This window comes from Nannobrachium achirus, assembly GCF_963921795.1.
Source record: "Nannobrachium achirus genome assembly, chromosome: 13".
Lineage (NCBI taxonomy): Eukaryota > Metazoa > Chordata > Actinopteri > Myctophiformes > Myctophidae > Nannobrachium > Nannobrachium achirus.
Window position 1 is genome coordinate 12,382,730 of NC_137833.1, and position 25,925 is coordinate 12,408,654.

At 44.5% G+C, this 25,925-nt stretch overlaps 1 protein-coding gene across 1 annotated transcript in view; it reads left to right on the top strand.

Annotated features, from left to right (window-relative positions):
• Positions 1–25,925, top strand: part of LOC308296680 (protocadherin-15-like) — a gene marked incomplete at both ends in the record, with an annotated part of 437,702 nt that overhangs the window by 109,355 nt on the left and 302,422 nt on the right. The window contains 2 exons of the mRNA XM_080740008.1: positions 4,304–4,412; positions 9,643–9,755. Coding sequence (XP_080596134.1) covers positions 4,304–4,412; positions 9,643–9,755 — 222 coding nt within the window. The remainder of the gene's footprint in view (positions 1–4,303; positions 4,413–9,642; positions 9,756–25,925) is intronic.

Below are 25,925 nucleotides of genomic sequence, written 5' to 3' on the forward strand. Positions count from 1 at the left end.
TTAGGGAGGGAGGGAGGGAGGGAGGATTACTCCAGAAGCCCAGGGATATAAATATACCCTTAAGGGAGCGGATTGTCTTCCCTGCCAGAGAGAGAGAGAGAGAGAGAGAGAGAGAGAGAGAGAGAGAGAGAGAGCTGTTATACTGTAGCTGTTGGCCCGTCTATGCGAAAGGAGGCATAATATCATGGCTGTGTCGGGGAGGAAACATCGTATGTCCAAAACTGTTACTTTTCAGTTAGTGGTGGAGGGATTTTTTGGTTTTGTTTATGTAGTTCCGATTGCATCCGATGTAGATGTTATTTAGTCACAAGCTGTTGTTAAAACGGTTCGTTGGTTCAATATTTATAAAAAAAAAAATCACACACACACTTTCACTTTAATTATGCTATTAAGTTCTTCAAGCTCACAATAGACGGTATGCACAATTGCGCAAGTGTGGCGGAGAGAGTCGCAGCCCCAGCCTGAAGCCTCAAAAGTCTAGTATCTGCCCTCGTTCCATAGGGATGTTCCTTTGGCGTGATGGTTAAGATATTGGACTTTCACGCGGGAGACCTGGGTTCGAAGCCGGGTGGGGAGGTTCGGATCATCTCCGTTACACATGCAAGAAGTGAATGGCAAATCAAAGATTAACGTAGTTTAATCAGACAGGACTTTTCTGTTTTCAAGGCCAAAAAGCATTTTTTGCTACTCAGTAAGCGTTCCCGCATAACCTCCGAGTATGATGACGATGTCACGTGCATACCCTCTATACATTTCGAATACATGAATGAATGAATGAACGAATGAATGAATGAATGAATGAATGAATGAATGAATGAATGAATGAATACTTTATTAGTCAGAAATATAATCAGCACGAGGTACAGTCAGACATTCAGGCTAAAAGGATAACACAAAAACAGTCCTTGGGACATGTTTCCATTGCGGTCCTATGCATTCATTTCATCAACATAGCATGAAAGATCAACACGATAATACATGTCAGCAATGTAAAACACGCTGCTTTTTCTTTTTCTCCTTTTTGCATATTATGGATGAAAAGGGAAGAGTGAATGACACCTTTCTATGGGGAAATTTATCTCGCCTTAATTGTCTCCAGATTTTTCAGGCCCTTTTGAAAGAAACCATCAATTTACATGTTTTTAAGGGATGGTGCCTGGGCATTCCACCTTTTGATAGCAGAATGAGCATTTCCCCATGTTTGTGCTAGCAGTTTGTTGCATTCCGACATGACATTTTACTACATTTGCATGACATTGTTGTATGATTACGGTATAAAAAAAACAAATAAGAAAAAAGAAAAGTTGAAATATGGAGGTACAAGGTTTTCTGCCCGACACCAACAATATCACAAAGGCCCAGAGTGTATTATTCACACATTCTCTGTATTATTATCGGCCACACATTGAATTACAGTAGCTCGCGTTAGAGGGGGGAGATTTGCTTAACCCATTTAGAACGGGTACACATTATGTGTATCATTATTTTATTTTTTAACTATTGAAAAATAGCAGATATACAAGCTGACAGTGCGGCACCGAGTGCCGCGCTGCGAGCTTGTAGATCTGCTATTTTTGAAAAATCGTGAAAATTAGAATTTTGACCCGATTCTATAAGTGTCTTTTGAATCCTTCTAACGTTTATGAAAAACCTGTGTTTCTATGTCAGCAATCTGGCCAGCCATTGTCAAAGAAAAGGTCCTTTTCACGAGCTCAGTTAAAGGATCTACAACACCATGAATTTTCACTTTTTCTATTTTAAAACCTTTTTTTTGGGGTCCCACTGGCACCTTCTATCCTCACAAAGTCCTATTTCTGTACATTGTGTCTTTCTCTGGTTTTGGGAAGACAGAGATGAAAAGCTTTCCACAGGTTCTCAGAACTGCTGTTCTGAGAGTTGATCCGTGTGACGTCACACGGATTCCCGTTTTTTTTCCAGAGTTTCAAAACTTAAAAAAAAAAATTTTTCAAAAATTTTTTTTTTTTCAAAAATCTTTTTTTTTTTCAAAAACTTTTTTTTTTTCAAAAAACTTTTTCTTTTTCAAAAAACTTCTTTTTTTTCTGGAAAAAACCCACTAGATGCGCCCCTGAGCAAACAGAGGCCGTTTTGGTATTGCAGCTGGAGAGCCTCATTATAGTAGAGCTAGAACAAACAAAAAGAATGGTCAGAGTGTTTGTTGAGGGTTAAAACCTGTCTAAGACTCAATTTTGAGCATATATTTATACAAAAATATAGTTTTAAAAGCATGGTGTAGGCCCTTTAAGTCTGTTCTTGAGAGACTACTATGTCAGCGGTTCTCAAACTTTTCATCTGAAGGACCCCCAAAATGATATTTATTTGGCCACGGACCCCCATCTCAAAATATTTAGTTCCAGGGACCACCCAGAAGCAAAATTTGAGTTACAAACATTCGCTTTGAAAATACATAATATTCAAAGATTTGCACACATTTTCACGACTTTTTCAAAAAATAGCAGATCTACAAGCTCGCAGCGCGGCACTCGGTGCCGCGCTGTGAGCTTGTATATCTGCTATTTTTCACTGGTTAAAGCATTCAATAATTCTAGGCCTAAATGGGTTTTAAAACGCCATGTGCTGAAACATATTCCCACTTTACCCACATGTCAGTGTGAGCGCATGCCAATTAGTTTTGGATGACGCCCGCCTAGGCGCCTACGCGCCAGCGTGACACACAAAGAGAAGTCTGCCAACGCGTCCACGGATTAGCCTTGATGTTCTGCTGCTATCAGGGAGGTTTGGAAGGACAGCAGGAGGGCACAGATGTCGCAGCGTCTGAGAGTTATTTACAGTAATTACCCTTAGAAGAGATGTCCTCAGAGTGCATATGCACAGTGGATGCTGTTTGTTTGTTTGTTTGTTTTAAGCAATGTATACCTGGAAAGCATCTGTGTTGCTTTTATTGTATACTTTGGCTATTAAAAAATTGCAGATATACAAGCTCGTAGCTCATATGAGCTTGTAGATCTGCTATTTTTGAAAAGTAATGAAAATGTGTGCAAATCTTTGAATATATACTGTAGGCCTATATCTATTTTAAAGCAAACATTTGTAAGTCAAATCTTTCTTTCTCGGGTTCCCTGGAACATAATTTTTTAAGATGGGAATCCGCAGTCAAATACATATAATTCTAGGGGTCCTTGACATTAAAAATGTTTGAGCACCACTAATATAGAAACAAGGGTTTTTCAGAAAACCATTAGGATTTTGAAGAGATTTTTGAATCAGCCTCAGGTCTTAGCATGGTTAATTTTAAGTTAATTTCAGCTATTTTGACTGCTCTTCTTAACTCATATGCTGCCATTTAACAATACCTTCGTACTCTTTAACTGCCATTCGTCTCCATAGACTTCCATGTAATTCATAGTGCACGGATCATGCACACCCATGCCTAGATAATGCACCACGTGTGTCCACATTGCTCACAGCTTTCAAACAAAAAAATCCGAATGGAAATCCGTTCAGGCATTCATGAGATAGCAGCCATTATGTTTTACACTGTTGTGAGCTTGGAGGTCTGCTACCTGAGTTGTATGGGGGTTGTATGGGGGTTAAACAAGCAATTTCGCGATCGCTATCATGCCTACTAACGTTTTTGGGGTCCAAAAATTTTTTTTTGAAAAAAATAAAAATAAAAAAACCCCTTTTTTTTTTTTTTTTTTTTTTTTATTCACGGGATTCACGGGCGTGGCAGGGTGGGACAACGGGATTTTTAAGGGATTCACGTTTTTGGCAGTTAATGAGTTAACAAACATAGTTCGAATCCACCGTGGTGCATCCGGCTTTGTCGGGTGTCTATGGGAACAAAATTGTCCCCAGTTCGGGGGAGGGAGGGCAATGTTGCTCATTGCACTTACTCCAACGTGGCTTGGGCGGCACCCGTCAGCAGGGAGTGACGGACGGGAGGAGTAGGACGAAGGCTTTACGTACGTCCTCCCGGTGGGGGCTCCTCACTGGCTGGTGAGCCAGTAGGATACAACAGCAGTGACAACACGCAATTGTGTGTGGGGAGGAATTGATTGGTATAACCACTTAATTGGGGAGAAAAGGTTGTTAAAAAGAATAATTGGCTACTCTAAATAAACATTTTAAAAACGTTTAAAATAGATAAAATAGACAATCTGCTATTTGAAGTACTTTTGTGTGACACAGAAAAATAAATAAATACAACATTTGAAATGCGGAAATGTGAGGTTGGTTAATGGGAACAGTGTGAGACGCTGGTGGGGGGTGTGGCTTTGTCGGGGTGACTGACCCCTCCTCATGAGTGCTGTTTGTTTTGCAGGTCAAACTGAACCCTCTGAATGTGACGCCTGCCATCCGGGCGGTGGACATGGACAGGAACATCCAGCCCCCTTCCGACAGACCTGGCATCCTCTACTACATCCTAGTTGGTAGGTGAAGCGTCCTCTACTACATCCTAGTTGGTAGGTGTAGCATCCTCTACTACATCCTAGTTGGTAGGTGAAGCATCCTCTACTACATCCTAGTTGGTAAGTGAAGCGTCCTCTACTACATCCTAGTTGGTAGGTGAAGCATCCTCTACTACATCCTAGTTGGTAGGTGAAGCATCTTCTACTACATCCTAGTTGGTAGGTGAAGCATCCTCTACTACATCCTAGTTGGTAGGTGAAGCATCCTCTACTACATCCTAGTTGGTAGGTGTAGCATCCTCTACTACATCCTAGTTGGTAGGTGAAGCATCCTCTACTACATCCTAGTTGGTAAGTGAAGCATCCTCTACTACATCCTAGTTGGTAGGTGCAGCATCCTCTACTACATCCTAGTTGGTAGGTGAAGCATCCTCTACTACATCCTAGTTGGTAGGTGAAGCATCCTCTACTACATCCTAGTTGGTTGGTGCAGCATCCTCTACTACATCCTAGTTGGTAGGTGAAGCACCCTCTACTACATCCTAGTTGGTAGGTGAAGCATCCTCTACTACATCCTAGTTGGTAGGTGAAGCATCCTCTACTACATCCTAGTTGGTAGGTGCAGCATCCTCTACTACATCCTAGTTGGTAGGTGAAGCATCCTCTACTACATCCTAGTTGGTAGGTGCAGCATCCTCTACTACATCCTAGTTGGTAGGTGTAGCATCCTCTACTACATCCTAGTTGGTAGGTGAAGCATCCTCTACTACATCCTAGTTGGTAGGTGAAGCATCCTCTACTTAGTCTACTACATCCTAGTTGGTAGGTGAAGCATCCTCTAATACATCCTAGTTGGTAGGTGCAGCATCCTCTACTACATCCTAGTTGGTAGGTGAAGCACCCTCTGCTACATCCTAGTTGGTAGGTGCAGCATCCTCTGCTGCATCCTAGTTGGTAGGTGAAGCATCCTCTACTACTACATCCTAGTTGGTAGGTGAAGCATCCTCTACTACATCCTAGTTGGTAGGTGCAGCATCCTCTACTACATCCTAGTTGGTAGGTGAAGCATCCTCTACTACATCCTAGTTGGTAGGTGAAGCATCCTCTACTACATCCTAGTTGGTAGGTGAAGCATCCTCTACTACATCCTAGTTGGTAGGTGCAGCATCCTCTACTACATCCTAGTTGGTAGGTGAAGCATCCTCTACTACATCCTAGTTGGTAGGTGCAGCATCCTCTGCTGCATCCTAGTTGGTAGGTGAAGCATCCTCTGCTGCATCCTAGTTGGTAGGTGAAGCATCCTCTACTGCATCCTAGTTGGTAGGTGCAGCATCCTCTACTACATCCTAGTTGGTAGGTGAAGCATCCTCTACTACATCCTAGTTGGTAGGTGCAGCATCCTCTACTGCATCCTAGTTGGTAACTACATCCTAGTTGGTAGGTGAAGCATCCTCTACTACATCCTAGTTGGTAGGTGAAGCATCCTCTACTACATCCTAGTTGGTAGGTGAAGCATCCTCTACTACATCCTAGTTGGTAGGTGAAGCATCTTCTACTACATCCTAGTTGGTAGGTGAAGCATCCTCTACTACATCCTAGTTGGTAGGTGAAGCATCCTCTATTACATCCTAGTTGGTAGGTGAAGCATCCTCTACTACATCCTAGTTGGTAGGTGAAGCATCCTCTACTACATCCTAGTTGGTAGGTGAAGCATCCTCTACTACATCCTAGTTGGTAGGTGAAGCATCCTCTACTACATCCTAGTTGGTAGGTGCAGCATCTTCTACTACATCCTAGTTGGTAGGTGAAGCATCCTCTACTACATCCTAGTTGGTAGGTGCAGCATCCTCTACTACATCCTAGTTGGTAGGTGAAGCATCCTCTACTACATCCTAGTTGGTAGGTGAAGCATCCTCTACTACATCCTAGTTGGTAGGTGCAGCATCCTCTACTACATCCTAGTTGGTAGGTGAAGCATCCTCTACTACATCCTAGTTGGTAGGTGAAGCATCCTCTACTACATCCTAGTTGGTAGGTGAAGCATCCTCTACTACATCCTAGTTGGTAGGTGCAGCATCCTCTACTGCATCCTAGTTGGTAGGTGAAGCATCCTCTACTACATCCTAGTTGGTAGGTGAAGCATCCTACTACATCCTAGTTGGTAGGTGAAGCATCCTCTACTACATCCTAGTTGGTAGGTGAAGCATCCTCTACTACATCCTAGTTGGTAGGTGAAGCATCCTCTACTACATCCTAGTTGGTAGGTGAAGCATCCTCTACTACATCCTAGTTGGTAGGTGAAGCATCCTACTACATCCTAGTTGGTAGGTGCAGCATCCTCTACTACATCCTAGTTGGTAGGTGCAGCATCCTCTACTACATCCTAGTTTGTAGGTGCAGCATCTCGGTCTACATCCTAGTTGGTAGGTGAAGCATCCTCTACTACATCCTAGTTGGTAGGTGCAGCATCCCTACTACATCCTAGTTGGTAGGTGAAGCATCCCTACTACATCCTAAGTTACCTTACTTGGTGTAAAGTAACTTCATGTAAATGTAACTTCAACATTCATTCACAATGTTGCACAATGTTGAGGTATTTTTACCGTACTGGTACTCCATGCGTGGAGGAACGTGTGAGTGAATCCACGTTATCAGTCTGGCTAATGCCAGGCTACTACTTTTATACTTTTAATCTACATTGTATCTACATTGCAGTAGTGATACTTTTACTTAAAGGGACTATGTCACCTTAAGGGTTACTGTCACCTTAAGAAATCATCTTAAAAACAAGTTAATATTTTTTTGATGTCATTGTGGGAATGCACGATAAGCCAATCAAATTAATTAATTGACTGTTACTTACTGTATGTCTGCACAATGTACATTTTCCCCGCAGGCTCGCTCTCAACTTCTCTGCTCCCACAGGGCTAGCTGGGCTAGCACTAAAGCTAAAGCTAAAGACACAAATTTATATATAAATCTGTGGATATAAAAATTATATTTCCGGTGGTTACTGGTTGTTACTTCCCCATTGTTCATGTGAATATGCTTGTTTATGTTTTATGGTTGAAATGGAAAACACAATGTTTTCACTGAGAAGGGCAGCTGCGCTCTAACTGCGGGGCTGGCCACTAGAGATGTGACGTTCGCGAACGAATCAAGTCTTTTGAACGGCTCTTTGAAATGAACGATATGATTCGGTTCACGTAGGGAGCCGTTCCTTTCTAATGAACAGTGGTGGGAAAAGTACTCAATTTCAGAGATCCAGCTCACTTCAAATAGCCATAAATCCCATCTCTGCTGACCAGCTCTCTGTCTCTACTCCTCCTCCCCGCCCCGGGAGTGGAGGGGGCTGCGCTACGGGGGATGGGATTTTGATTCAGAGATTTCAGACCGTTTTAAAAAAGACCACGTGACCTGCTGTATCTTACTGTATCATACTATTATAATTTCGGGGCGTGACAGTGGAGCTTTAAGTAAAGTACTTCTTGTGCAGCAAACACAGCTTTACTGATTTGTTTGGCACATTAAATGTTGAACGACTTTCACCCAGGGCTGGCATCCCTGTTTTATTTTGGGGGGGGGGGGGGGGGGGGGGGGGTGGAGTGTCATTATAGTGGCTGAGTGTTTAGAGACAGGCCGTGTCATTATAGTGGCTGAATGTTTAGAGACAGGCCGTGTGGGAATTGGAGAAGGTCGTTGGTTCGTCCCTTTTTCCTTTGAGCAAGGCACTTAACCCCTAACAGCTCCATGGGTGCTGCATTAATGTGGCCTGCTGCTTCTAGTAGTTAGGAGGACTAAATGTAGAGGACACGTTTCTCACCATGTGTGAAATGTCCTCTGCATTTACCCGTCCTGTCTGTCTGTCTGTCTGTCTGTCTGTCTGTCTGTCTGTCTGTCTGTCTATCTGTCGGTAGGGCAAATATAAGTATTTAATTTTCGGCATTCAAGAGCATTTCTCTGCTGTCGGGCCGAAACCTCCTAACTCCAAAATGTTCATTTTCGGGAACATGAGCTCAAGTGGAGTTAGGAGGTTTTGACCGAAGGGCTTTTTACTACTTTTTTTTGTATTATTATTTTAACTAACACGCAGATGTAAAGGGTGTTCAATAGCACATATTTATGAAAAAAAGAGAGGGCCAATTGGGTGGAGTTAGCTGGTTTGGCAGAAAGTGTGGAGTTAGGAGGTTTTGTCCCAATCACTTTTTACTACTTTCCATTGGTTCAAAATTATTTTAACCAACACTCAGCTCAATAGCCCTGATTTATGCCAAAAAAATCTAAAACATCACAAATGGAGTTAAGAGTTTTTGGCCAGACGGTGACAATATGCTATAGCTACGGCATAAGCGGTTAAACGTAAAGTTCACCCCCAAAATAACTTACGTTCAAATCAATGACTCACCCCATGGAGACTTGAATGAATTAATGGATATTTGTGTTGTTGTTGTATTTGTCGCATTCCTAAGACGATAATTCTAATTGTATATTAACGACCGACAGCTGGTTCGCTATGGAGACGCAAAGAGTCCCCTTTGTGTCTCCATAGGGAACTGTTGTCGGTCATAAAGTTATTGGCTCAGGAATGTGACGAAAAACTATAAATATCCATAACTTCAAGTCTCCATGGGATATGAAGTTGATAGAAAGTTCTTTTTGGGGGGTGTCAACTATCCCTCTAAAGCAGGGGTCTTCAACGTTTTCAGGCCAGGGACCCCTTAGCTGAGAGAGAGATGAATTAGGGACCCCCACTACATATTGTGTTGCAGATTAAAAATGTTCATAGATTTCTTAGACAGCTTAGACTTGTTTGATAGCACTGTCATCATGTTGGAGTAATGTGTATTTTCAGACATTTAACCACTTGAATGGTCAAATACATTAATCTGCTCTTCTTTTCCCTCTACAAACCTCTTTGCCAAAAATAGCCGATCTACAAGCTTACAACGCCTTGCAGCACGAGGCGTTGTAAGCTTGTAGATCTGCTATTTTTGACTAATGTTCCACTCAGAATAGGGATGCTAGGGTTCAAGTGGTTAATGTAAAGAACATGATCCTATCACACAAAGATTTGGCGTCCCCCCTGTAGTAACTCTGGGGACCCCCTAGGGGTCCCGGACCCCCTGTTGAAGGAGTAGTTCACACACACACAAAAAAAAAAATAGGTTTCCTTGACATGAACAAAGTTTGAGAAGCAGTGGGCGAAGTTTGTACCGAATCCAAACAAAGTGATATGTGTGTTAATTTGCAGGTCATCCTTCGACGTGGGCGCAGTATTTCACCCTGAACCGGACCACCGCTGAGCTCCGCGTTCTGCAGCCCATCAACAGAGACCTGCATCAGAGATTCACCCTGGTCGTCAAGGTGAGTTCTGAGCTCTGAGGGTCCTGGCTGGAGCACCCCTGGGTGCTCCCTATGTCCCGTCCAGAAAGGTTTTCAGAATTCAGAGTGTTGCTTCTGGGAGCACTCAGAGAAGCACCACTGGCCTGGTGAAACGCTGGTCCCATCATGCACCTGAACAGTGGCGGAGGAAGTCGTTGTTTGTGCCCGGGTAGCTCAGTCGGTAGAGCTCTCTCGCCTTTGTACCGCAAGGTCATGGGTTCGATTCCGGGCACCGCCAACTCAGTGTATGAGTAGCACGGCTTGGCAAGTCGTGCGGCAAGTACTGGGAGCTGATGGTAGGTGTGGCGCTCCACCTCAACACTAAAGCCTGTATCAGAGTCGGGTCCGCGGTGGACGGCTATCCACCGCGGTGTAGTGCCGTGTAGTCTTTTTGAGCGTTAACGTTGTAGTTTTATGACTCAAAAAGACTACACGGCACTACACCGCGGTGGATAGCCGTCCACCGCGGACCCGACTCTGATACGGGCTTAACAGTCCATCTCCCAGGGGTCTAGCACATTGTAACGGGGACAGCCTCCTGTGTGTTACCGGCTGATACCGACAATAAGCCACTCCCGACCTACTTGTTGGGGGAAATGTAACGGTTGCCGCTCGCTTTGTTGTACTCTAGACCAGGGGTTCCCAAAGTGGGTGCCGTGATGCCAGTCCAGGGGTGCCGCAGAATAATTTGATAATATTTGGAATTCATCAATATCACTACATCGATATCACTACACTATGCTTAGTAAAACAGACCTGATTTGCTCTGTACTTCAAAAATAGCAGATCTACAAGTGCACATGTGACACGTTGTGAGCTTGTTCAGCTATTTTTGGTGACCCTTCCCCCAGAATAGGGATGCTGGGGTTCTAGTATAAAGTTGTTTTCTGATATATCTCTGTGACATTGCCTAGCATATCTCAGGTGGAAATATGTGCATATTTATGCGGCATAATATGATGTAAGATTCTAAAAATTAAACACTGTAATTAAGGGGTGCCGTCGATGAAAAAGTTATTTACAGCGGTGACCTGCGTCAAAAAAGTTTGAAAACCCCTGCTCTAGAACAGTTGTTCTCAAACTTTTAAATTTGAAGGTCTCCCCTTCAACTCTGACAGTGTACAAACGGAACCAAATCAATTTGGTTCTGCTGTGGTTCCGTTGTACACTGTCCGGTTTGTACACTGTCAGAGTAAAGCCCTTTGCACACAGGCACGTTTATCCGCACGGATAAAACGGACAATTATTTTTTTTTTAAAGAAAACAATTATTCTCTATGACCTCATGCGCACCGGATCCGAATTAGCCGTGCAACGAGTGGCTGCGGCCGTGCGTTTTTTTCTTGATCGAAACCAGTTCGATTCGTGCGTCTTGTCGCATGCGGTAAAAAACTCATCTCAAAGACTCCTTTTTGGATCCGCAGCGCCGATTCCGCACAGCATTGCACACCAAATCCAATGCGTTTTATTCATGCAGCAAACGGAACAAACGCAACTGTCCTGTGTGCAAAGGGCTTAACAGTCTCTTGTAAGGGTCAATTTAGACCCCACAGAACTCAGAGAGTCCATGGAATCCACTTTGAGAAGCACTGCTCAAGACCGACGGTTGGTAATAGGCGGCCCGCAGGGCTATCTTGGCCCCGCAGCAATAATATCTGGCCCCGGCAGGTTATTTAGAGAATATGATTGATTTACAGAATGTCTGTCCAAATGAAAAGCTTTTGAAATGTACCTTGATATCTGCCTCGTTTTGGGTGAAATATCACCACACGCAGCTTTGTGTTCATGGTATTTGCCTCTGTTTATCTGTAAGGGTAAACGTACAAAAAAAGTACGAAAACACCCCCCTTATCTTGTTCACATTTTTCATGATCTTGAATGAATTTATGTGCATCTTTTCGCCTCTACCTGGGTGCACCGGGCAAGATAATCTGGGCCCCTTGAACCTTATCTGCAGCTGCTGCTTGGCGTTTGTTTGGGAGAGAAAAAAGATGTTGTGATTTATGGACTTGGCAGTTTAGGCGAGGCGGCCGCACTCATGAATCCTAATTTATAGAGTGGAGAGTCGGGGATTACCTGCAGGCTGCTGGTGCAACGCCGCCGAGCACACTAAACTTCACGTTTTCACCCAGCGCTCACCTTCACACGCCCCTGAGCTCTGTGCAGTAGGGGTGTAACGATACGTTTTCACAACGATACGATACGCATCACGATACATGGTTGACGATATGATACATGGACGATATTGGTTCATTCATTTGCGATACCATTCGATTCAATTCAACGATTTAAAACCGATATAGTAACTATTTAGCAAAGAAATTAAATCTGTGCTAAACATGTAAAAAATCTATTATTATGGAAGTAAACGCTGTGATTATCTAGTAAATAAATGGACATTATATTTCAACACATATGGACAAACCTTCACCTTGACATGAACACAGAGATTACACACACTTATCGATAGAGCAAGAGTAGCTATATGGAATGGAAAGGTAATTAGACCCCTCTTTTTCATTTTCCCTCTTAAAATTGCCAAACATAAGGTACACATTAGTTTCCATACAATCAATGATTTGCATTGCAAAATGATTCGATACCGATTACTGCATTTTAAACGACTTAATACGATACAAAGCCAAAACAGTAGGATATTTTGCTTTTGCAGAACGATATAGTAGATCATTGCAAATTAAAGGGGAGAGGAGAGGAGAGGAGAGGAGAGGAGAGGAGAGGAGAGGAGAGGAGAGGAGAGGAGAGGAGAGGAGAGGTCTGGCTGTGCGAGTGGGAGACATGACATGGATGGTGTGTGATGAGCATTTTTGCAGGGTCTCCAGAGAAGAAGATCGTGCACGGCTAGTAGAGGGAAACACTGCTCTGAGAGAGAGAGAGAGAGAGAGAGAGAGAGAGAGAGAGAGAGAGAGAGAGAGAGGAGAGAGAGAGAGAGAGAGAGAGAGAGAGAGAGAGAGGGAGAGGGAGAGGGAGAGAGAGAGAGAGAGAGAGAGAGAGAGAAACGCATCTAGCTGAGTCATAAAAGAGGAAAGCATAGAGAGAGAAAGCGTTGCTGTGGGACCGTCTGAGGCTGGAAGCAGCATATTAGACCTGGCATATTAGTATTCTGGAGAGAGAGCTCTGACACGGCACAGTATGATGTGTATTCTGGAGAGAGAGCTCTGACACGGCACAGTATGATGTCCCAGAGCTACAATACAGGGCTTGTTCTAATGAATGAAAAGATATTCCGGCCTTGTACTGTACCGTATGTCCAAAACCCTAACTTTTCAGGAAACGGAAGAAGAAAAAATGGTGTTCCAGTGCAGTGGGTCTCAACCTTTTTCAGGCCATGACCCCCCCAAATAATCCTATTTTAACCCCCCCCCCCTACCCCACCCCGACGAGCACTAAGAGTTGAGGCATTACAATTTGTAAAACACAGTTCTATTGTGAAAATAGATGATCTACATGCTCACAACATTGTTCGGCTGTTTTCGCAATTTCTGCCTCTAATATTTGTGACTCAGCACCGCAAACAGCTAGTCATTGATTTTTTTTTTTTTTTTGTAGTTGTCATAAATCACAACATTTCACAAATCATGTATTTTCATACTTTACATCAGCGGATCATACACTACCGGCCAATCACAGCGTGTCTTGCTGTCTCTTCAGGAAGTAGCTTCCGTCAGCAACAGTGTTTACGTTAGTGAAGGAATCTTCCCTGTTACTCCCCCAATCCTGGTCTAAAAAGGCAGTATGAGAGGCGGTCGTGGTGGTTTGCGGCCCCGTTCTGGTGGTCCGCGGCGACTCCGGGCGAAAAACGGCCGAAAAAGCAATACCGCTACTGACCAGTAGGTGAGCAACTTCCATAGTATAGCTTTAAGTATTGCACTTCAGTACAGTTTTGAGGTATTTGTATTTACTTGAGTATATCCAAATTCCAATACTTGTACTTCTACTCCACTACATCTGGGATCCAAATGTTGTACTTTTACTCCACTACATTTAGTTGAAAACTATAGTTACTAGTTACTTTGCTGATATAAATTATAATATGTAAAACATACATAAACCACTTTAGCCCTATTTTATACTTTGGCTATTTGAAAATAGCCGATCTACAAGCTCCTCTGTATTCCTCTGTATTAAAACTATTATTCTATCTCTTTCTCATAATGCCCAAATGTAAACCTTTGTTCTGCTGTCATAAGCCCACATTTGCCAATAAAGCTCCTTTGAAGTGAAATGTCGATTGCCTCTCTGTCTGTCAGTCACAGACTTATTATGCTGTAAAAAGAAAAAAAGAGCATCTGCATTCTCAAGACATGCATGAAAAGCGCTCTGGTATGCTCAGATGGGATGGGTGAATGTACATTTTGGGTGCATGCAGACAGTGAATGCACAGCCTATACAGTCAGTCATTCAATAGTCTTGAGGTGTTAATGGTCGGCCTGACTGTCCAGTTTCGAAGTAATTCACACAGTAACTGTGTGAATTGCTTCGAAACTGTGTGAATTGATTCGAAACTGCCAACCATTGACAATAACTGCTATTTACTGACTGTAAGCTATGCATTCACTGCATGCACGCAAGATTTACCGATCTCAGTGCTTTATGTAACTTGGAGAAAGAGAAAAACAGATTTACAGATATCAGAGCTTTACGTAACTTGGTGAAGATACAAGGATAATAATCTGACTCTGATAATAAACCACAATCTACAGGCTTAAACGCCTCGCATTGTGTATTGTAACAGAGTATTTCTATATTGCAGTGTTGATACTTTTACTTGAGTAAAGTATGTGAATACTTTTTCCACCACTGGTATTATCAATAAACGAGGCGTTCTGTCCTCGGTATTAAAACTACTATTCTATAGCCTACTACAGTATGAAACAGTATTGATGACTTAATGGCTGTTGGTTTAAAGGTGATACACCATGAAATTTCACTTTTCCTATTTTAAAACCTTTTTTTGGGGTCCCACTAGCACCTTCTATCCTCACAAAGTCCCATTTCTGACCGTTGTGTCTTTCTCTGGTTTTGAGAAGGCGAAGGTTAAAAGTATCCCACGGGTTCTCAAAACAGGCTGTCCAGATTTGCTGCCGATTGTGACGTCATCTGCCGATTGTGACGTCATCACAAAAAAAAAGAAAAAAAACTTCTTTCAAAACATTTTTTTTTTCAAAAGATTTTTTGTGGGGGGGGGGGGGGGGGGGGGGGGGGGGCGCAGTTCAGGCCAAAGGTGGTACTGCAGCTGAAATGCTCTGAGAGCCATTCAAAAATTAGAGAGGCTCTCTATTCAGGAGTGGTAATTTAGCCTCAAACCTTTTGAAAAACGTTTTTGGGACATAAATAATACGACATAAATACTTTTTAAATGCATGGTGTATCACCTTTAATTGATCATATCTTGTAATAGTGTCTATCCCTACCAGGCGATTAAATAAAGACTGCTGCAGTGCATATGTGCAAACATGTTTTTGTAACACAGAGGTAGTAGAGTAGACGATGGAGTGAGATAAACAGATCTCAGTGCTTTATGTAACTTGTAGAAATAGAAAAACAGATCTCCGATCTCAGTGCTAGATTTTTGGCACTCATAGATTGGCATAAATAGATTTGGTGTAGACTGAATAGGTGGTCAAAGTAAAGAGCAGAGTTGGGTCGCGTTTTATTCCAGAGGTTTATACGATGTAGCCTGCAGCTATCGTTAGCCAGCCATACATAATAGCCTACTCTCATTAGCTTAATAATAAGTCAACTTTCCGACGGCGAGTGAACAATTGCATTCCAGATGTCCTTCTGATGGATTTTTCTTGGCTGTCAATGTTTCTATCGTCCAAAAATCTAAAAGATAATTTACGATGCTGTTCTAACTCAATGGGGAAAAGCTCCGGGTGTTGATCTATTGTTCCGTTTGCGGAAGTACGGCACACAGCATTAGCCAATCTCAGACCGGCACTCAACTTTTCACACCATAGAAGAAGAAATATACAGGAAACAATCCTGCAGAAAAACCACCGAAGAAAAACAGTGTAAAATGCTAGTATTAAATTAAGTCATTATAACAGCATAACGTGGTTAATAATTGTTTGTTTGGAACATACGTGGCACTAAAATGAACGGAATAAATAATGTGACTTGCGTCGCTAAGTAATGGAGCACTGATATTTCCGTATTTTGGCAACAAAGAGTGGGTAATTTACAAATTTGCTAAATTGTTTAGCCATTTTAGGCTAATTCCGGGAGGACCAACAAAATATGTTCGCTTTCCTGCTCACATTAATTCATTTTTGTCTTATTTACATGCAGAGTTAATAAGCTCTGGTGTTTAAGTGAAATGTAGCCTGATATTATGAGATTGCTGGTGTGGCTTTAGGACATTTTTGAGAGAGAAAACACACACACACACACACACACACACACACACACACACACACACACACACACACACACACACACACACACACACACACACACACACACACACACACACACACACACATATATATACAGCTCTGGTGAAAACCTGAGGCATGCAAAATGACTGCCCCTCAGTCACACTGAGTCACATTTGACATTTTGGGCCAATGTTTAATTTGTCATTTCAGAAGTATTAAAAAGTCCTTAAATTGTCACTTTAGAAATATGCATATACACTTAAACTTTATGTTGGTTTGTTTACTGTTGAGTGAGAAAATAAATGTTGCACATTAATTAATCATCTGGGGACCCCCACAAATTATTTGGGCACCCCCCTGGGGGTCCTGACCCACAGGTTGAGAACCACTGTTCCAGTGGATCCAATGTAGCTGTTATTTAGTTACAAGCTTGTGCTAATACTTTTCCTTAAATGAATAAAACCCACAGACGCACTTTAACTTTCAAATTGGTTAAAAAAAACACGCAGAAATAACCGATATACAAGCTCTCACTGCATTCATGATGCGACACGTTTTGAGCTTGTAGATCGGCTATTTTCACTACTTTGCGTGCGTGCGTGCGTGCGTGCGTGCTGTGCGCGCGTACGTGATTAGACACTTTATGCGCTGCCATTATTATTGCCTCTTTATTGTCATTGGGACAATAAAGCAAATAATTAATCGCAGCAATTACTTCTCACCGTGGGGAAAGGGAGACAACAGATGTACAACTTATAGGGATCGCATTCTTTTACACACATGCTGTGTGAGATCTTAACGGGAGAAATGGGTGCTATAAACTGACGCTGGGTTAAAATAGGGGGAGGCGAGCTGTGACGCCTCCCCGCGGCTCTCCCGCTAACAAGGAATCTGTCTCACCTCCTATGCCTTCATTGATCCTGATGGGACAATATATATTCTCCCAAGGTCAAGCAGGGATGGATGATGGACTGGAGAGGGAGCAGAGAAGGGACAGTGGTGGGAAAAAAAGTACATAAAGGGCGAGCTGGAAAAGTGGCATTTGGCATCTGCCAGGCATGTGCCATTTCCCAAAAGTGGCATATGCTGTTGCCAAAGTGGCATATGCTGTTGCCAAAGTGGCATATGCCACATTCTTTACTTAAAGATGTTATGACACGCAAGAAAAAAAGGTACCGGTAACTGGTAAAGGTATCTGTTTGGCTAATATTGTTGATGACGTCACGCCGCGCCTCTACTGTACTGTACTGTACGTCTCTTGGCCGGCCAGTCTTCTTTTGCCCGCCCCACACGAGGAAAACCAGGAAGTCACCTTACGTGAAAATGTCTTGTATTACTAAACCTGTGTGTATATAAATATGGAGATCCCTAACAGAATCCCTTTTTTGCCCATGTATGGAGATCCCCGCTCTGAGTATCTGACATCACTGTGATGGGGGCTGAAGTGAAAGTACAACATCGGCCTCTGGAGAAGTAAAAGTACTGGAAATCGGAAAATGCTCAAGTAAAGTACAAATACATCAAAATTGTACTTAGGTATAGTACTTAAGTAGATGTAGTTAATTACTTTATACCAGTGTTTCACACTAGAACTGTGTTATACAAAATGTAATGCCTCAACTCTTAGTGCTTGTCAGGGTGGGGGGGTCCCCAGTTAAAATAAATTATTTTGGGAGTCGGCCTGAGCGGTAACATGTCATTAGGTCGAACACCCTTTGGATCGACCACCAAACTCTAACCCAAACCCTAATCCTAACCTCAGTAAAACTATGCCTAACTCTAACCCTAAGGGTCGATCCATACCGTTATAAGGAGCCTAACTAATTTCGGTTCGGCAGTAGGCGAACCCAAATATGGTTCGCATCCCCCGGTTCGGGGGGGGCGTCAACCGACTAAATTCGGCTCTACGGTGCTGACGAAATGTTGTGACCTCCCGACTTAATTTCGGTACTCAGCGGTGTCTTCTCATTCATTCATCCCGGCTTCACGTTCATATTCTCGGCTGTGAATCCAAGGAAACAGCCGTCGTTTGTGTGGGAGACACGCCGACTTCCAAATGCTTGTGTGGCCGTGTATTGGGCATCAGAGAGCGGATACTGGAGACGAAGAGTGGTGGACTGGGAGGCGCGCGCGCGACACACACACACACACACACACACACACACACACACACACACACACACACACACACACACACACGCCTTTGCTGCGTGTATCGCTGCTAACGCGTCGCCGACCGTTTTAAAGAGAAAAGAAGAGCTTAAACACAACTTTGCTAATTGCTAGTGTTCCGTGTTGATATGTTTTTTTTTCCACGACGAGTTGTGTGACTGCGTGATGACATGCATGCAGCAAGGGAGGCGGCACGTCTATAATGTGAGCTTGTAGATTAAATGTTTTTGACAGAGCTCGAGCCGAGCGTTTGTGAGTGTGAATGAGAGAGAGAGAAGGGACCCCGCTGGTGCTGCTGCCTGCTGGAGCTGCTACTCACTGGACCTCCAGTCATTCAGTGTGCAGCGCGAGGGCAAGTCAGATATGTATATCCGCCCTGCAATGCTCATTCATCGGCCACAAACGTCGTCATGCCACGGACCTCCGGGTCATTTACCACTGCCTCCCTGCAGTAACAGGAGCCTAGCGGGGGAACCCGGGTCATTTACCACTGCCTCCCTGCAGTAACAGGAGCCTAGCGGGGGAACCTGGGTCATTTACCACTGCCTCCCTGCAGTAACAGGAGCCTAGCGGGGGAACCTGGGTCATTTACCACTGCCTCCCTGCAGTAACAGGAGCCTAGCGGGGGAACCTGGGTCATTTACCACTGCCTCCCTGCAGTAACAGGAGCCTAGCGGGGGAACCTGGGTCATTTACCACTGCCTCCCTGCAGTAACAGGAGCCTAGCGGGGGAACCTGGGTCATTTACCACTGCCTCCCTGCAGTAACAGGAGCCTAGCGGGGGAACCCGGGTCATTTACCACTGCCTCCCTGCAGTAACAGGAGCCTAGCGGGGGAACCCGGGTCATTTACCACTGCCTCCCTGCAGTAACAGGAGCCTAGTGGGGGGAACCCGGGTCATTTACCACTGCCTCCCTGCAGTAACAGGAGCCTAGCGGGGGAACCCGGGTCATTTACCACTGCCTCCCTGCAGTAACAGGAGCCTAGCGGGGGAACCTGGGTCATTTACCACTGCCTCCCTGCAGTAACAGGAGCCTAGCGGGGGGACCCGGGTCATTTACCACTGCCTCCCTGCAGTAACAGGAGCCTAGCGGGGGAACCTGGGTCATTTACCACTGCCTCCCTGCAGTAACAGGAGCCTAGCGGGGGAACCTGGGTCATTTACCACTGCCTCCCTGCAGTAACAGCCTAGCGGGGGAACCCGGGTCATTTACCACTGCCTCCCTGCAGTAACAGGAGCCTAGCGGGGGGAACCCAGGTCATTTACCACTGCCTCCCTGCAGTAACAGGAGCCTAGCGGGGGAACCTGGGTCATTTACCACGGCCTCCCTGCAGTAACAGGAGCCTAGCGGGGGAACCCAGGTCATTTACCACTGCCTCCCTGCAGTAACAGGAGCCTAGCAGGGGAACCCGGGTCATTTACCACTGCCTCCCTGCAGTAACAGGAGCCTAGCGGGGGAACCTGGGTCATTTACCACTGCCTCCCTGCAGTAACAGGAGCCTAGCGGGGGAACCTGGGTCATTTACCACTGCCTCCCTGCAGTAACAGCCTAGCGGGGGAACCCGGGTCATTTACCACTGCCTCCCTGCAGTAACAGGAGCCTAGCGGGGGGAACCCAGGTCATTTACCACTGCCTCCCTGCAGTAACAGGAGCCTAGCGGGGGAACCTGGGTCATTTACCACTGCCTCCCTGCAGTAACAGGAGCCTAGCAGGGGAACCCGGGTCATTTACCACTGCCTCCCTGCAGTAACAGCCTAGCGGGGGAACCCGGGTCATTTACCACTGCCTCCCTGCAGTAACAGGAGCCTAGCGGGGGGAACCCAGGTCATTTACCACTGCCTCCCTGCAGTAACAGGAGCCTAGCAGGGGAACCCGGGTCATTTACCACTGCCTCCCTGCAGTAACAGGAGCCTAGCGGGGGAACCCGGGTCATTTACCACTGCCTCCCTGCAGTAACAGGAGCCTAGCAGGGGAACCTGGGTCATTTACCACTGCCTCCCTGCAGTAACAGGAGCCTAGCGGGGGAACCCAGGTCATTTACCACTGCCTCCCTGCAGTAACAGGAGCCTAGCAGGGGAACCCGGGTCATTTACCACTGCCTCCCTGCAGTAACAGGAGCCTAGCGGGGGAACCCGGGTCATTTACCACTGCCTCCCTGCAGTAACAGCCTAGTGGGGGAACCCGGGTCATTCACCACTGCCTCCCTGCAGTAACAGGAGCCTAGCGGGGGAACCCGGGTCGTTTACCACTGCCTCCCTGCAGTAACAGGAGCCTAGCAGGGGAACCCGGGTCATTTACCACTGCCTCCCTGCAGTAACAGGAGCCTAGCGGGGGAACCCGGGTCATTTACCACTGCCTCCCTGCAGTAACAGCCTAGTGGGGGAACCCGGGTCATTCACCACTGCCTCCCTGCAGTAACAGGAGCACCGCTAAAGAGCTAAACCGCCTGGGAAAACGGCCTCTAATCCTGTGCTCCTGCACTCTCACACACACGCACGCACACGCACGCACGCACGCACGCACGCACGCACGTTCGCACTAGTGTGTCCATCAAGGGGAACAGTTGTCCCTTAGGTGTCTGTGAGAACAGATTGGATCTTGAGGGAGGGCTGTGAGGCCAGGGCTGTGTGTGTGTGTGCGTGTGCGTTTGTGTGTGCGCGTTTGTGTGTGTCGTTTATCATCACTCGAGGATGTGGGCGAGAGAGAGAGAAAGGTGGAGGGTGCTTAGAGGAGATAGACACCCATTCCCGCACCCATCGCCAGTTGGTGAGGAGGCCACAGACACGGCTGGGAAATCTCAAAGTTTTTCTTTTCTTTTTCTTTTTCCTCCTGGTATTGCAATTATGGATAACATGCAAGGCCCTGTAAATCTCAGGAGGGGGATGAGAGAACCACAAAAACAAGAGCGAAACTGTCTTCATGCGTGGCAGCCTCTGCATATGTTCTGTATTCAGCGGTGAGTCTATCGCGCTTAGTTTATGATCCCTCTATACCTCTGTTAATTAATGTTAACCGCGTAAGCCCTCTGTTATCGTCGCTGTCATGGCAGAAACCTTTTATCTCTATGTTCTAAATGAGACGTAGCATGCGAAGCCTGCAAAGTTAGTTCAGTCAGGTATACTCGAGAGGTTACACTGCATTGCAGTTGTATTAGGACACTACTACTCACTATTAAGCCAGACCCTACTGTACGTCTTTCGCTGATGTGGCAGTCAGCTGATCATTTGACAACTACTAAAAAAGCAAATAGTAATGCCCGCCTAGTCTGTCCTTCTTCCTGCTGCTCTTGCCCGGACTGTTGCTTGCGCTTGGTTGCCCCCACCGCCTCCCCAGCACCACCAGTAGGCTCTGCTAATTCTGTTCCCCATGGGGGTGTTTATATCTATATATCTCCCTGCTCCTAATAGCAGAGTAGCAGAGCCAAACGCTAAATTAAATGTGACATACACACTTGTATACTCATTAATAATAAACATTGTTCAATATATCGTGAGTTACCTGACTGAACTTTATTTATTTTTCGTAAATTTGAGCCCAGCTCATACTACAGCTTCACACAAAAGCATCGAAAGTACAGAGCATCTGCAAGCTCGAAACACGTAGATCTGTTACTTTTGATGGTTTTGAAATGTAATCCTGAAAAGTCAGGGTTTTGAACATATAAAGTTTCGACCCAATATACTTCATCAGACCACAATTAGCGAAAATGGCACATTTATAAACTCAAAACATTTCATTCTGTGATGTGTTGTTGTGGATGTTGTCGCCATCCTTGAGGGACCCATTTTAAAAATGGTTGGAAATTCTTTCGAATGTTTTGACAATTTCTGAACACTGCAGGATTTGAACATTTCTGGAAAAAAAAGAAAAAATGTCGGCCATAATAATGACAGGCCCAAAATAAGGAGGCCGGTTTGATAGTGTTTCATTTGATGGATTGGTTCCCTTTCGGGGCCCGTGACCTCACTTCCCCTCGCTCCGACAGCTTTTGCAGTCGGGTGGAAACCTTGTATTTCCAAAACGTTTACATTTCAGGCGAATTAAGTAAGGCGTTAATTTATGGATTACAGAGATAAGAGGTTTTGCTCCCACGTTCCCCAACAGCGATGATTTCCAAAGCGCTTCAGAGAAGAAAGAAAAAAAGTCCCAGTGGCGGCCGTCACCGGTGACACGTCTTGTTTTCTGGTGGTGGAGCGAACTGAACGGCGGTGACAGCCGAGAGAGCAGGCCCAGGCCCCACCCGCTTTGTTTTTGATGCCTCGACGGGTGCCAGCATGAAGGTTAAACTATTAAGACCGAGAACGCATCTGTTTTAAGACTTGAACCGCTTGAGCCATTATTTTATGCTTTAGCTTTTGAAAAAAAAAAAAATCTTGAACAATTGTCCAAGTCAATTGTGCAAGTCTTTGAATATTTCGACCCGATTCCATAAATGTCTTCTAAATCCTTTTTTGTTTTTGAAAATTTCTATGTCAGTGGTTCTCAAACTTTTTCATGTCAAGGACCCCCAGATTTATAGGTATTTGGCCGCCAACCCCCATCACGAAATATTATGTACCAGGGACCCCCCCCCCAGAAGCAAAGATTTGAGTTACAAATGTTTGCTTTAAAAAAGATTTGTTAAAATATTCGCTAAGATATTTTTTATCGCAGATATACAAGCTTGCAGCGCTGCACTCATGCCGCGCTGTGAGCTTGTGTATCTGCTATTTTTCAATAGTTAAAACATAAAATAGTGGTTAAAGTGGTTAAAACCTAGAGGGACGGATGCGTTCTTAAAGGGTTAAAGTGTGTGAACCCCTTGTGAGACGCAGGGCTTTGTAACTGCGAGGACTAGAAGGAGGAGGTTGAAGAGTGGGATTGACGCGTCCCTCAAGCAGCCTCCTCTGATACTCACCAATGTGTGCCGCGTGCAGACATGCAGCAAGAGGCAAGCGTGACTGCGTTTGGTTTGCGAGCGGAATCCCCGTGTCGTACTTCACAGCCGTCACACACACCCGCGCACCCACACGCACACACGCACCAGCTGAATGTTAAGTCAAAGCCAGTATTCTCAACTCTTATATAACAGCCTTTCACTGTTGCTATCCCCAGCAATATACAGCAGGGGTCTTCTACGTTTTCAGGCCAAGGAACCCTTAGTTGAGAGAGAGATGAAGCAGGGACACCCACAACCTTTTCATAGATTCCATATAGTTTCATCGTTTGACAGCACAATCGTCTAGTGTATTTTGGATTCATGTAAATTGGTGTTTCAGATATTTAACCACTTGAACCATCAATACTTAATAAACTTGACCTTTCACTCTGTACTTGGTCTGCTCTTTTAACCCCTCTACACCACACCTCTTTGTCAAAAATAGCCGATCTACAAGCTTGTAGATCTGCTATTTTTGGCTAAAGTTCTCCGAATATGGACACTAGGGTTCAAGTGGTTAATATAAAAAAGGAGAAAAAAGTTTCTATCGCACAAAGATTTGGAGGACCCCCCTGTAGTAACTCTGAGGACCCCCCACCTTTGATATACACTATTGGTTCTCAAAGTGGGGTTCTACGGGGACCTCCAGGGGTCCTTGAGGGGGTTCCAGTGGGTCCAGGCAAATGATCGATAATTAGGAACCGAATCATGGACCCTTAGGTGTTTGTAACTACCTGGGACCCAATGGACCCTTACTGTTCCGTTAAGGTGTTCTCTTTTGGGTCCCTGAATGGCATATCTTTTCAAATGGTGGTCCACGGGCTGTTATGTGTCAATTTGGGGGTCCTTGACACGAAAACCAGTGACATACAGTAGCACACTATCCCGTTGAACCGAAAAGTAACTTATAGACTATGAACTACATAAATCCTAGGATCCCTATTTCGGGCCTTGCCAAAATAGGGTCGAGAAAATAGCATATATACGGTACAGAGCTTATAGGTCGGCTATTTCTTTGGCAAAGAGAGAAAAGTAAAGTTGAGCCAAGTATTGCAAGTAGTCTATTGTAAATAGGTGGGTGAGGCTTACTGTCGGTGTCAGCCTGATATGCACTCCCCTCCGCAACCTTTATTCATATTCTGTCTGCTCTTGGACACCGAGAGCATCTCGCTATCTGAAGGTTATCTCCAAAGTTGCAAGTGGAATCTGTTATGTGCTCTTTTTTCATTTAAATGTCTTCCCTTTTCTTTGGAGGTTGTATCGCACTTAAAATAATACAAAAACTACAATACACATACTGGGCAGCCATACATAATACATCATCACTGGTCACATTCCTTGTGAAGTTACAAAAATAAACAGGTAAAAAAGAAATTCTTATTTTTTTTAAAATACTGTTTTATTGTCATCATAGCATTCTGTACACTTTACCCATGTTTTTAGCCAACAAAATTAACATAAGAAAGTGTGTGTCCGGGTAGCTCAGTCGGTAGAGCACTTGGTTTAGGACACAAGTGTCTGAGTTCGATTCCTGGCACTGTCAATGTCAGCTCCCATCATCACCAAAGCTTTATGTTTTTTTTTACACATCTAATTATATCCTAGAGGGGAACAAGATGAAGGAGAAGAAAACATCCAACACAAGCAGAAACACAAGAATTATTAAAATGAAATCTACAAAGCATTACTCAAAGTAAGGTAAATGGTGCATTTATATTGCGCCTTTATCCAAGGCGCTTTACAGAGATTGTGCATTCAATTCACCCAATGCACATTCACCCATTCACACACACATTCATACATCGATGGTGGAGGAAACCATACAAGGCACTCACCGGCCGGGAGCAACTAGGGGTTCAGAGTCTTGCTCAAGGACTCTTTGTCACTAACTCTGGGGGAGCCCGGGATCGAACTGGGAACACTTCGGGAACCCTCCGTGTTCTAAGACGACAACTATACCCCCGAGCCACGCCCCACGTTGTGTTCCAATAAGTGACAAATATGAAGTGTCACAACACAATTTCTTATTGTATTGCACCATTGCTATTGCAAGTGCGCTGTTGGCTTGTTGCAGCAGTGTTATAAAGTAGTGTGATTGTATTCTCCATGCATGTGTGCTCTCTGTCCAACAGGGAGATGCTGTATATGATTGATTTCCTTCCATGTGTCCTCCGCACAAGTGTGTTATGTTCTTAGTTTTGCCCTTGTGTCTCTTTGCTTGAGGCTACGTTCTGAAATAGCACAAACTGCTGAGATTTGATGTGACACCCTGACACTGATATAGATGATTACCAAGAGTTGTAAGATCACTGCATGTTGGTCTTCCTATTTTACTGGATATATACAGTAGCATCTCATTTGTACTTAATTATCCAAAGCAGTGGAGATAAATGATGCTGCCTTAAAGATGAAAATCCTCCGTTATTCCATTTTCATTTAGACTTTGTCCAAATACAATTAGTTCCTTGTGTGCCCTTATTAAAGGCGGTGTCATTGTAATGACCCACGGGTTGTCTAGGGCTAAATGGGTACTACATATTCACTATTAGGACCAGTTTGCAGAAAATATGGAGGTTTTATAACAATCTGGTAGGAACATAGTGAAGTTACATTACAAAGTCTCTTTTCATTAACAATAAGTTAAATGTAGAAAAGGCGAA